The sequence below is a fragment of the Tubulanus polymorphus genome, chromosome 2, assembly GCF_964204645.1.
Source record: "Tubulanus polymorphus chromosome 2, tnTubPoly1.2, whole genome shotgun sequence".
Lineage (NCBI taxonomy): Eukaryota > Metazoa > Nemertea > Palaeonemertea > Tubulaniformes > Tubulanidae > Tubulanus > Tubulanus polymorphus.
Genome location: NC_134026.1, coordinates 31,588,434 through 31,603,600, shown reverse-complemented (window position 1 = coordinate 31,603,600; position 15,167 = coordinate 31,588,434). Strand labels below are relative to the sequence as shown.

General features: G+C 38.3%; 1 protein-coding gene across 5 annotated transcripts; it reads left to right on the top strand.

Moving 5' to 3' along the window:
• Positions 1-144: 144 nt before the first annotated feature.
• Positions 145-14,887, top strand: LOC141900668 (sodium/potassium/calcium exchanger 5-like). 5 transcript variants are annotated; one of them, XM_074787652.1, is made up of 12 exons: positions 145-376; positions 4,521-4,733; positions 5,773-5,873; positions 7,173-7,259; positions 7,375-7,475; positions 7,557-7,786; positions 8,245-8,346; positions 9,301-9,366; positions 11,759-12,010; positions 12,333-12,434; positions 12,590-12,718; positions 13,096-14,887. In XM_074787652.1, the coding sequence occupies exons 1-12, from the start codon at positions 187-189 to the stop codon at positions 13,293-13,295; spliced, it is 1,773 nt and encodes a 590-aa protein (XP_074643753.1). In that variant the 5' UTR covers positions 145-186; the 3' UTR covers positions 13,296-14,887. The 5 variants fall into 5 exon arrangements, with proteins under 5 accessions (XP_074643753.1, XP_074643757.1, XP_074643756.1 ...); XM_074787656.1 differs by lacking the exon at positions 13,096-14,887 and adding an exon at positions 12,810-12,929; XM_074787655.1 differs by lacking the exon at positions 8,245-8,346 and having other exon boundaries at positions 9,304-9,366.
• Positions 14,888-15,167: the final 280 nt, after the last annotated feature.

Sequence of the window (15,167 nt, the reverse complement as noted above, 5' to 3'; positions counted from 1 at the left end):
GAAGTCTGAGCATGCGCACTGTTAGTAGTCGTAGGGGTGGTAGGTTGTGTCGAGCCACCCACTTTACCTATGAGTAGTTAGTGAATGGTCTAGTCGAATTTGCTAGGAATATAGCAGTCAATATGACGACGCGCTGCTGCTTGCTCTCATGTCACGGTGTTTGACCACAAGACTATAATTTTTACGATGTTTTATAAAAAGACGTTTCGTTCTTTGCGTCGAATTCAAGGCGTCATTTTAACAGTTGGATTACTCAGTTTGTGGTTGTATGGAAACATAACTGTAGTCGGTGATACGGAGGCTGTGGTTGCAGCTACTGATGGTGATGATGATAGCATCTACAACACTGCTGATAACAAACATAGCCATTATTCATGTAAGTTCCATGAATCTATATTATGTACGATTTTGATTGGTTTTCATGTTAAATTTTTAGAAAAAAACTTATTTTGAATCTATCGAAATTTAAGTTTTCTTTTAGATAAAGAATAAAACAAAGAATATATTTTTTGAGAATTTAAATCCAAATTTAGTTTTACTTACAAATATGGCTACGTTTATATGTTTTCGGTATTCAGGTTAGAATATCCTATAAATCACATAAGTATTCATACCTAAAGATCATTTTTTTTCACCCATACTTTAGAAAATAATTTTTTATAGTCTCTACAATAAAAACTTTAAAAAACTAAAGCCCTTTTTGTGCCTGACAAGTTTAAACATCGAATTGAACAATGTTATTCAATAGTTCAACGGGTTTAAGTGCTATTCCTCTGGGCGGAATCTGAGACCGGTCACAGGTGATCGAGTTTGTTAAATCTGACTCCTAAAACAAAAAACAATAGAACTTCAATGTATCCTTTCTCCTTCAAATGAGTGCTTCCATATGTTAATAGTATCAAATTATAAACTCATTTGTCGAAAACAACATGATGAATTAAACCAGGGAAAAACAAAAGTTACAAGAAGTGAAGATATTTCAAGAAATAGGAGAAATTTTTACCTAAATTTGAAACTGATTCTGGTTGATAAAATTATAGTTTTTTTTCCCCAGTTTTTGAAAATTTTCAATGTCATTTAAATTAGGACTTTATTTCAAAGTGGTTTAACTAAGAATCTATGTAGATATGGATTCAAGTTCCTTAGTTAGATCTCAACTATAGAATTGGATCCTCGGTGGTTAGTTAGTTATTTTGATAATTCCACAAAATATTCAATTCAGATCATTAGTTTCACTTTCTGATCAGGTATTGGATATTTATTGATATATCGATATATCGTGCCGGTTTTTGTTTGAATTTTGAAATATTCATATTCAAAATTCAACAAACATTAAAACATGATACATATAGAAAGGTGTATGATAAAAAACAATGTTCAATTTGTGATTTTGAAAGCCAAAAATGTTTGGAATAAATAAAGGTTGCCAGTGATGAAGTCATAGTTGAATTCACAGTCACTATATCTCTATATTTGTCAATATTCAAATTCTATTTTGTAACATGTTGTAAAAAAAGAGATTCCTCTCGATCTAGAATTTGAGAATAATTATTTACGAAAAAAACAGCTTGGAATATTTGAAAGTGAAATGTTTATAGAGACAGCTGGTTGAAGAGGCAGTTCTATACAGCTAACTACTAACATCTCATAAACACAGTTACAGTCAGTCTGCAAGTCTCTGTCCACACAACTGTGAAACTGGATTCAGAGTCAAATTAAACCTACATAACTGTGGAACTGGGTTCAGAGTCAAATTAAAACCACACAACTGTGAAACTGGATTCAGAGTCAAATTAAACCTACATAACTGTGGAACTGGGTTCAGAGTCAAATTAAAACCACACAACTGTGAAACTGGATTCAGAGTCAAATTAAACCTACATAACTGTGGAACTGGATCCAGAGTCAAATAAAACCCACACAACTGTGGAACTGGATTCAGAGTCAAATTAAAACCACATAACTGTGGAACTGGATTCAGAGTCAAATTAAACCCAATCAACTATAAAACCAATATTTTGTTATTGATACTGATTTAAATTCGATTGTGGTTCAATTTAAATTTATGTCAATGTTTGACGTTGACTAAAATCCATTTTTGAGGAAATCAATGAACCCTCTATTCAGTATTGCAAGCCTGTCTGTTCATGTAATTTCTCAAAAATGTTTAACAAGATTGACCCTGCGGTCCATATATGTGCTCTCTGTTCAAATTTCTGTTATGAAGTACTGGTATGTGATACAGTAACCCTGCCTACTGGGAGTCTGTCTGTCTGTCTGTCTGTCTGAATGTTTGCTGTATTATCGACTTCAATGCATTATTTTTCGGGGTTTGTTCTTCTTGTGGCTGATCAATATTTTGCGATTGGTTTTTTCTAGCATAGAATTTTTATGATAACGGAATTGAAGTAACTGATTCATAAAAAGACTCGTTTTGTCAGGTTAATGAGATGTTCTATTTTTAAAATCACCACTTTCTTAGTGTAATGTTTCTATAGACCTATTGTTCACTTCAATTTGAAAACTTTTCCAGTTTATCGGGTCAATGCTATTGAAATTTGGAGACATTAATAGAACAACAACTGTGAATTAATATTCGTACATGTTTTTTAAGGCTAATGATTTTTTAATGTCATCTTCCCTTCTTTGTACAGGATTTTATATTGTTCATTTGGCTTTTCAAACTAGTTCAGTTTATGTCTCAGATCAATGCTATTGAAATTTGGAGATATCAGTGAAATGCAAATGAATTCATAGGATTTTGTATCGTTCATTTTGCTTTTACAATTGGTATAGTATTGTCAATAACGGTCAATAGGGAATGTTATTGATTCAAGTTTGGAGACAATGTTAAGATTATTGTAACGTCGAATGGATCTTAAAGGATTATATGTCTACTGACATTATATCATTTTACTATCATTAGGGATTAGTTTTTGTTGTTGCTCAACTGAGCTCTGTGTGTGTGAAGAACATGTCAGGTCAAGGTGAGGACCGCGATCTAAAGCAAAATATTGTGTGTCTGGATTTACTAAACATAGAATATCTCCACCCAGAATCCTCCGTGTCAGCCCAAAACACCTCAACGCTTTAACATCACATTTAGATGTTCTGAAAGAATATTTTTGTAGCTATCTTTTTCATAGATTAATACCCGCATCAGAGCTGAGTTTGAATGTATATGACTGCCGGTGCCGGTGCTGGTGCTGGTGGTGCTGGTGGTACTGCTGGTACTGGTGCTGGTGCTGGTGGTACTGCTGGTACTGGTTCTGGTGCTGGTGGTGGTGCTGCTGGTGCTGCTGCTGCTGCTGGTGCTTCCCAAAGTATTCAAATATATTTATTGATGATTAGGTTTAAATATATTGACAGCTGTGAATCTTGCTGCAGTCGATTCAACAATCTATAAAACTGTGAATAAATTACACCTAGAACAATATAATTATTTAATGAATTTTCAACAGAATTTTATTTCATTGATTCAGTAACATATTGTAAAAAAACAAATAATTCATATACATTCAGTGTTTCAGTACCAGGAGGGGAGGGAGGGGGTTCTGGTCTAACCCCCCTTCCTCCCTTCCAGCCACCCTGTGTTTCAGTACCAGGAGGGGAGGGAGGGGGTTCTGGTCTAACCCCCTTTTCTTCCTTCCAGCCACCCTGTGTATCAGTACCAGGAGGGGAGGGAAGGGGTTCTGGTATAACCCCCCTTCCTCCCTTCCAGCTACCCTGTGTTTCAGTACCAGGAGGGGAGGGAGGGGGTTCTGGTCTAACCCCCCCTTCCCCTTTCTCGCTGCCCAGTGTTTCAGTACCAGGAGGGGAGGGAGGGGGTTCTGGTCTAACCCCCCTTCCCCTTTCTCGCTGCCCGCTGGGTCACAGCAATAAATAGATTTAAAGCTAGTTGTGATAAATCATTGATAGGTTACCCACGGTTACGGTAGTTTAGTGCTGCGGGTTGCATCTCAATTATCCGTCTCGGTTATCTCTATTCTCATCCCGGTTATCATCATTCTCGTCCCGGTTATCGTCATTCTCGTCCCGGTTATCGCTAGTTATGTATTCATAAATTAATGCTTTCAGAGATAATTGTGTCCCCTGGTGGGGTTTTTAGTAATTAATGATGACTATTTTAGCTGTTATATACAAATCTCGGACTCTCTCTATTGACTTCAGGCGTACAGCATTAATACTTAATGAGTTTCCATAGCGATAAATCCATTATCTATGATAAAAATAAACAATGAGTGAGATAAACTAGACGCCAGATTTATTCATAGAGATCGTGCTTCTTTTAGTTTATATTCAAAAATATTGAAATTTATCCCGATCTGCCCCCCCCCCCCCCGGGGTTCATATTAGTCAACCCTAGAGACTAGAGACTAACTAGAGACTAGGGCTGTCATAAAGACAGGGGAATGTTTATTTTATACATTGTATATAAGCAATATACAGCTATGTTTTTTGATAAATTCATAAAATATTACCATGGTAACGTTGTACGGTGGTTGTGATTGTTGTTACAGATATACGACGACAGAGTCGCGGTTTACTAGGACACGACGCTGATAACTGTAGTCCTGCAGCGGTTGAACAATTCCCTAATGATGCGTTTACTATGGAACAAAGACGAAGAGGGGCTGTTATTATACACATTATAGCATCACTTTACTCATTCTGGGGTCTCGCTATTGCTTGTGATGATTATTTTGTTCCTTCATTAGAAAAAATCAGTGACGGTAAGTGTTCCCCTCCCCCATCAAACACCAACCCTCCCCCAAAAACTGTTCTTCATCTGTTTTACTGGTCTGTTAGTTAGTTAACCAGGGAGGGCCTACAGGTTCCTTTGATATCAATCAGAGGTCACAGTTGATAACAAGTACTTTTGGGGTAAAAACCTGGAATAGCAATGTAGTTACCCATAGCATTGACCGGTATCAGACAGTGACCGGTATCAGACAGTGACCTGTATTAGACAGTGACCGGTATCAGACAGTGACCGGTATCAGACACTGACCGGTATCAGACAGTGACCGGTATCAGACAGTGACCGGTATCAGACAGTGACCTGTATCAGACAGTGACCGGTATCAGACAGTAACCGGTATGAGACAGTGACCGGTATCAGACAGTGACCGGTATCTGACAGTGACCTGTATCTGACAGTGACCTGTATCAGACAGTGACCGGTATCAGACAGTGACCGGTATCAGACAGTGACCGGTATCAGACAGTGACCTGTATTAGACAGTGACCGGTATCAGACAGTGACCGGTATCACACAGTGACCGGTATCACACAGTGACCGGTATCACACAGTGACCGGTATCAGACAGTGACCTGTATTCGACAGTGACCGGTGTGTCTGGTTATACAGTGTTTATGTACTGGTCTGTTAGACCTACTAAACTGTTCCATTATCCTCCATTACTGTCCGTATATTATTGATAAATATTAGTTTAGCTACAGAAATTACAGAATAAATAGCGAATTATGTGATAAATAACTGTAATTATCGTAATGTGTTTTTCTAGGGGTCGTATTTTTAAACCTTAGCTTCCTATTTAACCCCAAACGGAATAAGCTTTTGCTCCCCCGATACGTTTTATGATTTTATCTGTTACTCGACCAAAAATCCTCAACCAAATATTGTCATGAATTTCTCAGTATTGGAACCTATAGTTGTAATGATAACCGTTAATAGTACGTATGAACCTATGCTGAGTTTCAGTTACCCCGATGATGCCTGTCTCACATTTATTTTATATTCATCGATAGTTTTAAGATTACAAGAAGATGTTGCCGGTGCTACTCTAATGGCTGCGGGAAGTTCAGCTCCTGAATTAGCTACTGCTGTAATCGGTGTATTCATCGTACAGGTACGTTATTATATGTGGCGCCACTAGTCCTCCTTATGCTCGCTCTTCTCGAGAAATATCTCTTCACCCGCTGTCGATATTAATTGCTTATTAACCTAATTCATTAATTGCTGGTTGTGTATCTTCGCGACCGCAATATTCTCCGAGAGCCAACAATTAGTTATTACGTCTCCCATAGCGGCGATAATCTGAATTTACAGACGTCTGATATGAGATGGTTTAATGATGATATATTCCACGATTCATTCGTCTCAATTGTTCCGATTATTTATATTTAATTAGTAGAATTCAACGCCGTCTGCCACTGCCGCTGCTAAACGACTTGTCGTTACTTTTTATGCTGTTTTTCACGCATTAATTAATTATCTAAAAAGTCTGAAAGCTACAAATAAATGAAATTGCAGATAAATGTATATTAATGGTGCCGATGATGTTTAGGGGTTTGTAATGGTGCCGATGATGTTTAGGGGTTTGTAATGGTCCCGATGATGTTTAGGGGTTTGTAATGGTGCCGATGATGTTTAGGGGTTTGTAATGGTGCCGATGATGTTTAGGGGTTTGTAATGGTGCCGATGATGTTTAGGGGTTTGTAATGGTCCCGATGATGTTTAGGGGTTTGTAATGGTGCCGATGATGTTTAGGGGTTTGTAATGGTGCCGATGATGTTTAGGGGTTTGTAACGGTGCCGATGATGTTTAGGGGTTTGTAACGGTCCCGATGATGTTTAGGGGTTTGTAACGGTGCCGATGATGTTTAGGGGTTTGTAACGGTGCCGATGATGTTTAGGGGTTTGTAACGGTGCCGATGATGTTTAGGGGTTTGTAACGGTGCCGATGATGTTTAGGGGTTTGTAACGGTCCCAATGATGTTTAGGGGTTTGTAACGGTGCCGATGATGTTTAGGGGTTTGTAATGGTGCCGATGATGTTTAGGGGTTTGTAATGGTGCCGATGATGTTTAGGGGTTTGTAATGGTGCCGATGATGTTTAGGGGTTTGTAATGGTCCCGATGATGTTTAGGGGTTTGTAACGGTGCCGATGATGTTTAGGGGTTTGTAATGGTCCCGATGATGTTTAGGGGTTTGTAATGGTGCCGATGATGTTTAGGGGTTTGTAATGGTCCCGATGATGTTTAGGGGTTTGTAACGGTGCCGATGATGTTTAGGGGTTTTTAATGGTCCCGATGATGTTTAGGGGTTTGTAATGGTGCCGATGATGTTTAGGGGTTTTTTTGTATCGGTATGAAATGTTTCAGGTAACACTAACACTGAACCCATACTGTGTGATTTTATTTTGAATAGGATGATATTGGTTTAGGTGCTGTAGTTGGATCTGCTGTATTCAATATCATGTTTGTTATTGGTATTTGCGCGATTTGTGCAGGAGCGGTATGTATCATATCAGTAGGGGGTTGGGGGTCGGGGGTTGGGGGCAGGGGGAGTCGGGTCAGGGGGGGTTTGATGAAACTGTATCTAATTTCGATGATATCCTAATTGATTGTAGGTTGTCAATCTTCATTGGTGGCCTCTATTTAGAGATTGTATCTGTTATTTGTTGAGTATAATTGCTTTAACTGCCATCATCTACGATGAAATTATTCACTGGTATGTATTAGTATACATGTAGTATCGATATGATCCACTAGGGGGCGTACTGTAAATGTCGTATATGGTATATATTTACAGGTACGAAGGAGTGATATTATTGGTGCTTTACGCGTTGTATATTGTTTTAATGTTTTTTAATCCGACTATCGAAAAATGGATGGTCGAAAAATGTACATGTTTTAAAAAGCGAAGTGAAGATGAATTCAGTCATTTAGTTCATTTCGATGCTAAACGTCTGTTGAATACGTCTGCTGCTGGTGAACTACAGGAATCTGCTGATCTGACTTCTAAAACTGACATCGAAAATGGTAAGTTCTCAATGATATCCCTCTCTCTCTCTCTGAACTCCCCTTTCTATGCCTGACCGGGGTTTGTCAATGATACCTCCCCCTTTATACTGATTCTCTGTAAACATTGGAGTTAGGCTTCGATATCTGTTAAGGGCACAATTTGACATCTCCCAAATCTCCTAGTGTATAGATACAACCAAAAATTCATAAAGACTAGTCTTTATGAATTTTTGATACAACCTGTTGAACCATTATAATAGTTTATCTATGAATATTTGTATAAATGAAAGTTTATGAGGCTTAGTCACCCTTATAACTGGTACTTATACCGGGCTGGCTGTGTTAAATAGAAACATCTGGTTGTAATGTTTGAACCCTGAGATCAATACTAATACCCACCAATACCTGTTCTACATATGTATGAATGCTTCATTCATCGTATTCTTTTAAAATCTAAAATTTCTCTGTGAATTTAGGAATCGGGGATCACCCTGGTAACGGGGTAACAGTCCCATTGTTATATGATGATTCATCCAGTGCTGATAGCGATTCTACGCATGAACATTTTCAAATTAAGGGTAAAAATATTGTAAACGTTATTCATTATTGTTTGCATGAATTTGATTCGTTGAGTTGTTCAGATTTTCTACTTTCACCACCACCAGGGGGCGTTACTAGGGTGTTTGATTATCATGCGGAACTAGAACTGTGGAACTGGATCCGAAATGTGGAACTGGATCCTGGATCCGGAATGTGGAACTGGATCCTGGGTCCGGAAGGTGGAACTGGATCCTGGATCCGAAATGTGGAACTGGATCCTGGATCCGGAATGTGGAACTGGATCCTGGATCCGAAATGTGGAACTGGAGTTGATTGTAGAATGATTGTTTAAATGATTGTTGATTGTAGAAGATCTGATCAGGTTATTAGCACTAAAGACCACACACACAACACAATGATGCATCATTATTCAGCCACCATCATTCATTCACTAATAAATAGATAATTGATGGAGGGTTCAACAGGAGTCCGGACGCCTCCGCAATGGTTGTTGAATAATGGTTGTTTAGTTGTTGTTTAGATGTTGTCAAATGTAGTTTATGTTTTTGATTTTTCTATTCATATCCCTATTTTTATTTCACTATTAAAACCTGCAGCTAGTTGTATCTCCTATGAGTCATGTGGATCTGGGTCTCAATATGAGAAACGTTACCTGATTTTCCTATCATTTAGTAGGATAAATTATTACAGGTCTAGTTCACCCAGCCCTGTTCCATCGGGCCTGTTCCATCGGGCCTGTTCCATCGGGCCTGTTCCATCGGGCCTGTTCCATCGGGCCTGTTCCATCGGGCCTGTTCCATCGGGCCTGTTCCGCTGAACTGTTTGGTTCCAGATATATTTTTAGACCAGATATATAATAAACCAAAATGCAACATTATCCACTCTCCTCCTGACACATATTGAAGGGTTCTCACAGGTTGTGATGTTAAATGTTTGATGTATATATAGGTGTTTGATATATATAATTTCAGCAGAGAATAAACCAACGTTTATAAATGCTACGGGATACATAGAACTAGGTGGTAGCACAAATCTCGGTAAATGTTATATATATATATACTATACATGACTTGCTGGTGACTCGGGTTTATTTAACATTCGCATCATGTTTTTATCTAATATTCATATAACTTCAGGGTTTCAGTTTTTAAAGCATGAATCATTCTGTATTTTTAATGTAATACGTATTTGTTTATCATAACATTTAACAATAAAAGTGTGTGATAGACTTCATTGTGTTACATACACTGTCTACTGTACTACTCAGAGTCCACACACACACATTCTATCAACTTTAGAGTGACCGACCAGGACCAGATCCAGCCTTGTGTTAGAGTGGTACTCATTGACTGACCAGGGCCAGATCCAGACTTGTGATTAAGTGGTACTCATTGACTGACCAGGGCCAGATCCAGACTTGTGATTAAGTGGTACTCATTGACTGACCAGGGCCAGATCTAGACTTGTGATTAAGTGGTACTCATTGACTGACCAGGGCCAGATCCAGACTTGTGATTAAGTGGTACTCATTGACTGACCAGGGCCAGATCCAGACTTGTGATTAAGTGGTACTCATTGACTGACCAGGGCCAGATCCAGACTTGTGATTAAGTGGTACTCATTGACTGACCAGGGCCAGATCCAGACTTGTGATTAAGTGGTACTCATTGACTGACCAGGGCCAGATCCAGACTTGTGATTAAGTGGTACTCATTGACTGACCAGGGCCAGATCCAGACTTGTGATTAAGTGGTACTCATTGACTGACCAGGGCCAGATCCAGACTTGTTGACCTTGTTATTTTGGATGTGTGAACATTCGTATAAACACACTGTTTGTCTGTGGAGGTGGTAAAGCAGCGGTGCTGGAACCGTACCGAGTGACTGCACCGGCAAAAACTGTGGCAATTATTTACTGAATGACGTTTTTTTTTTCTTTCTAAACAATGTTTTTGATGAAATTGAAGTAGATTAGCAGCAATCGGCAATTTGCCGTGGCAATCAAAAATTGCTTCCAATGCGCTTGTAAAGTAGGACTCCACTCGCCCCTTGTGTGGTACTAGACTGAGCGGTGCTAGTACTCAGGAACTGAGGCTGCATCCATCCGTGAGCGGTGCTAGTACTCAGAAACTGAGGGTGCATCCATCCGTGAGCGGTGCTAGTACTCAGGAACTGAGGCTGCATCCATCCGTGAGCAGTACTAGTACTCAGGAACTGAGGCTGCATCCATCCGTGAGCGGTACTAGCACTCAGAAACTTAGGGTGCATCCATCCCTTAACGGTGCTAGTACTCAGGAACTGAGGCTGCATTCATCCCTGAGCGGTGCTAGTACTCAGGAACTGAGGCTGCATCCATCCGTGAGCGGTGCTAGTACTCAGAAACTGAGGCTGCATCCATCCCTGAGCAGCACTAGTATTTAGGAACTGAGGCTGGATCCATCCCTGAGCAGCACTAGTACTCAGGAACTGAGTCTGTATTTGTCTCTAGTTTTGAGTCATAATTATGTATTTCTAACTGAATTTACTAAACGTAAGTCGTCATTTGTATTATTGATCTCTATTAAATAACTACTACAACTTCAGTGTGAGTTTTAATAAATCATAACTATTCTAGTAACATGTTTGCTAGTTCCCCCTCCTCCTCCTCCCTCTCCCTCCCCTCATACTCGCTTGTAGACTTTAATACTTAATGACTTAAAGGCTTTAAATCCACTTGAATTTATCAGTTTTCACTCGACTGATGTTAAATTCTAAATACAGTAAAACCTCTCCGTAACGAACGCCTTTTTCTTCGAATCGAGATTTTAGTAACAGTTCCCATGTGTCCGCGTTCAGTATTCTTGGTTTTTACAGTAAAATCACACATTATAGATAAGAGAAATGATTGTGAAAGATTTGCTTGAGTATTGTTTATTTTCAACGTTTCAACTTTATCCTAATAGTCATCTTCAGCATGGAATACTGTATAATCATTGAGCACAGACTCTAGAATAGAGTTTCATCAATGTTTGGTTTTTACTAATTACCAGTATACAACATTCATAGATAATTACTGGGTAATTCTATTATAGTCTACGTTGTACTGATTCATCTAATTTATGGGAATTTAATTACTTAAATGACTACAAGATGGCGTCACATTTAAACTTCAAACCTCTTCATCGCAAATTTTTTGCTCAGACCCAAAGGAGTTTGTTGTAGAGATGATGAAACACTCCGAGTCTGTGTTGTTAAGATTATATACAGAAATCCTGCGCTTAGAAAGATAAAAAAGTCTTAAAATGATTCCTTCAGTTAATGAGTTATACAACTATATCCTAAACTTAAAGGATTATTTTCTGACTTTCTTTCCGAGGTTGAGATTGTTTCTATATTTATTACCAGTTATTGTAATGAGTTGATAATTGTTTTTTATTGTATGTGTTTACAGTGAAAGAAGGAGGAGACAAAGAATCAGAAGATATTGATGAGGAGGATCATTTATGGGTGTTAGCGATTCCTAAACAATGTTACCAACAGTTCATGTGGGTTTTAAGTTTACCGTTGAATATAGTAATGTTTTTAACGATTCCCGATTGTCGGAGGAATAGATGGAAACGTTGTTACGGAATCACATTTATATTGTCGTTAGTTTGGATCTCAGTTTTCTCTTATATTATGGTGTGGATGATAACTGTTATCGGTAAGTTCATTCTGCGTAGTAAAATCCGCTTTATTCCGACCAACAAAATATCATTCGGTTTACGGGTATTACGGATTGAAAATCATATTCTTGTATATTAATGAAAAAATATTGTCTGGATTAGAGCAAAATCCGCAATAGATAATCCAATCCAGATTAAGGGGGTTTGATTACTGATCCCGTGTTGTGACAAAATCCTTCAATGAAAATAAAGTCTAAGTTATTCCTGTAGATGATTATTAGTATAAACTGGTTTGAATTGAAGGATTGTGTGTTATGTATATATATATATACTGACTGTTCAGTTTCATTGTTGTTATAGGATTTACTCTTGGAATACCCGATACTGTTTTAGCTATGACATTAGTTGCTGCAGGTGTCAGTGTACCCGATGCTATAGCGAGTATTATAGTTATTAAGGATGGTAAGTATTTAATAGCCCCGGCCGGGTACCTGAGCCCCCGGGCACCTGACACTCTCTATTCATTCTATTGAAGACTTTATCTGTGAAACTGAATCCTAGTTTTCTTTATTTCTGTTGAAAGGTTGTATAAATTATGCTGTGTATTGTATCCGTAGGTTACGGTGATATGGCTGTTTCTAATGCTATAGGAAGTAATGTATTTGATATTCTATTGTGCTTGGGATTACCATGGACTTTAAAAACTCTCACTAAAAACGGCAATCCCGTGCAGGTGTTCAGTCAAGGTAAGATTGATATTTTTGTCGATTTTCGTGAAATTTTTAAGTACAATACAATAGTCTGTTGGTTTTCCTCAAATACACACTAAATCTGCAGGTTTACCTCAGATCTACAGTAAATATGCAGGTTTTTGCCTCTGATCTACACTAAATCTGCAGGTTTACCTCAGATCTACAGTAAATATGCAGGTTTTTGCCTCTGATCTACAGTAGACTGCCGTTTTTTGCCTCTGATCTACACTAAATCTGCAGGTTTTTGCCTCTGATCTACACTAAATCTGCAATCATGGTTTGTCATCGCATGAGGTTTAGATATTTAGAATTGGCTCCGGTGGCTAATGCGTGGTATTATGATTATTATTGTTATTGTTTGTCTATTTCAGGATTAACGTACGCGACATTAACTCTACTGACGACTGTTGTCTTCCTGTTATTAGCCACTCATTTAAACGGATGGCGATTAACAAAACGTTACGGTATTATTCTCATTATCTCTTACATCATCGTTACCGCGGTTTCATGTTTGTTTGAACTCAATATATTCGGTCATTTACGAATGCCGGCGTGTCCAAGTGCCTTTTAAATCATCCAATCAGCAATGAGGAGGAGTTGAATCATCCAATCAGCTGCTAGCAGGAGTTGAATCATCCAATCAGTTGCAAGCAGGAGTTGAATCATCCAATTGGCTGTGAGCAGGATTTGAATCATCCAATTGGCTGTGAGCAGGATTTGAATCATCCAATTGGCTGTGAGCAGGATTTGAATCATCCAATTGGCTGTGAGCAGGATTTGAATCATCCAATTGGCTGTGAGCAGGATTTGAATCATCCAATCAGTTGCAAGCAGGATTTGAATCATCCAATCAGTAGTGAGCAGGATTTGAATCATCCAATCAGCTGTGAACAGGATTTGAATCATCCAATCAGGAGCAGGCAGTTCAAAGTTGTGCTTTCTATATGTTATTTATACAATATTATTATAATGTGAATTGAGTGAAGTCATTCTCTACAGATATTTACAGTCAAACTCGATGAAGTCATTGTAGTTGTGACCAGGCTCATTATATTGATGACTTTCACTGCCTGAATTGAATTGGAAATTTAGATTGAGACTATAAAAGATAAGAGAGACAACTTCAGTAATGACTTATCCAAATGACGCCTAGTTTGACTGTCGTTCATAGATTAGTACTGGTTATGTATTTTAGAGGCAGCTGAATTTAGTTTCTATAAAACTATATTTCAGATATTTATGTTAATCTTTCATATGAGATTTTGAACAAATATTATTGATTGTTTATTTTTGAACAGACTGTAGTGGTTTATTAATTGTTATCGTTTCAATTAAAAATGGTAAACTTTTTATTAATTGAAAAATTAATTATGATAATAGTTTATCTGATCTGCAGCAGCAGGTGCTATTAGGTACCAGCTGGTCAGGTACAGTCAGTACCACGTTGCTGTGGTACTGACTGTATGGTATGGTACCATCAGGTACACAAGGTACAATGTAGGGGGTGGATCCAAGGAGGGGGGGTTAAGGGGGGGTCTTGATCCCCCTCGCTCTGTGTTTCATTGTGATATCAGTCATATTAATGATGAAACTAACCACAATTCAAATCTGTATTGATTGCTGTTTGTGGCGTCTGCGAGAAATTACTGTAAGAATGAAATTCTTATCTCTCGCATTCAAACAATTATATCTGGGATAACACCGGGCTTGACCCCCTCTGCTGGAAAATCTTTGGAACCATCCCTGAAGTAGGTTAAGGTACAGAGGGTACGTACCAGTAGCTGTACCATCAGCTACAAGCAGGTGCTGTGTTTTTATTGCATGCATTGTTTTTTGTCTTTCTCTGTTCTAGTAAACTATAAATTCTATGCAAATTTTCATTGTGGTTATTACAGTGGATGTACAATGTACAAATACAATGTACAAGTACAATGTACCGTCATACTCTGTACATGATACTCATACTCTGTACATAGTACTCATACTCTGTACATAGTAGTACTCATACTCGGTACGTGGTACTCAAACTCGGTATGTGGTGTACATTACTCAAACTGGGTACTCATTCTCACCACTGAAACTGAATTGTAACTGATATATTTTGACTGTGATTTATCTGTTAATCTTGGGTTCGATAAAAAACTATTTGTGTGAATAAACTTTCTATCGGATATTCGCTTTTATTCATGAATAAAAATATTTTATATAATGAATATAATGATTATCGTTTTTATTTCTTTGGCTTCAATTACCAGGCAGGTATTTATCAGCAGTCCTAGGTGTATGTGGTGTATATACCATGTGGTATATGGTGTACCAAAGTGGTATGTATGATGGTACCCGGCCCGCCCGCCGCCGTGAGAATAGACCGTCTAGTGCTGCCGCTAAATATAACATTGACGGTAAATATGTGAACTAACCACTCTGAGAATATTTCTAACTG

Coding starts and splice junctions, on each gene's coding strand:
- LOC141900668 (XM_074787652.1), top strand. CDS start 187: ATGTTTTATAAAAAGACGTTTCGTTCTTTGCGTCGAATTCAAGGCGTC. Junction 12,011..12,332: donor GTGGATGATAACTGTTATCG/GTAAGTTCATTC, acceptor TTGTTGTTATAG/GATTTACTCTTGGAATACCC. Junction 12,719..13,095: donor CGTGCAGGTGTTCAGTCAAG/GTAAGATTGATA, acceptor TGTCTATTTCAG/GATTAACGTACGCGACATTA.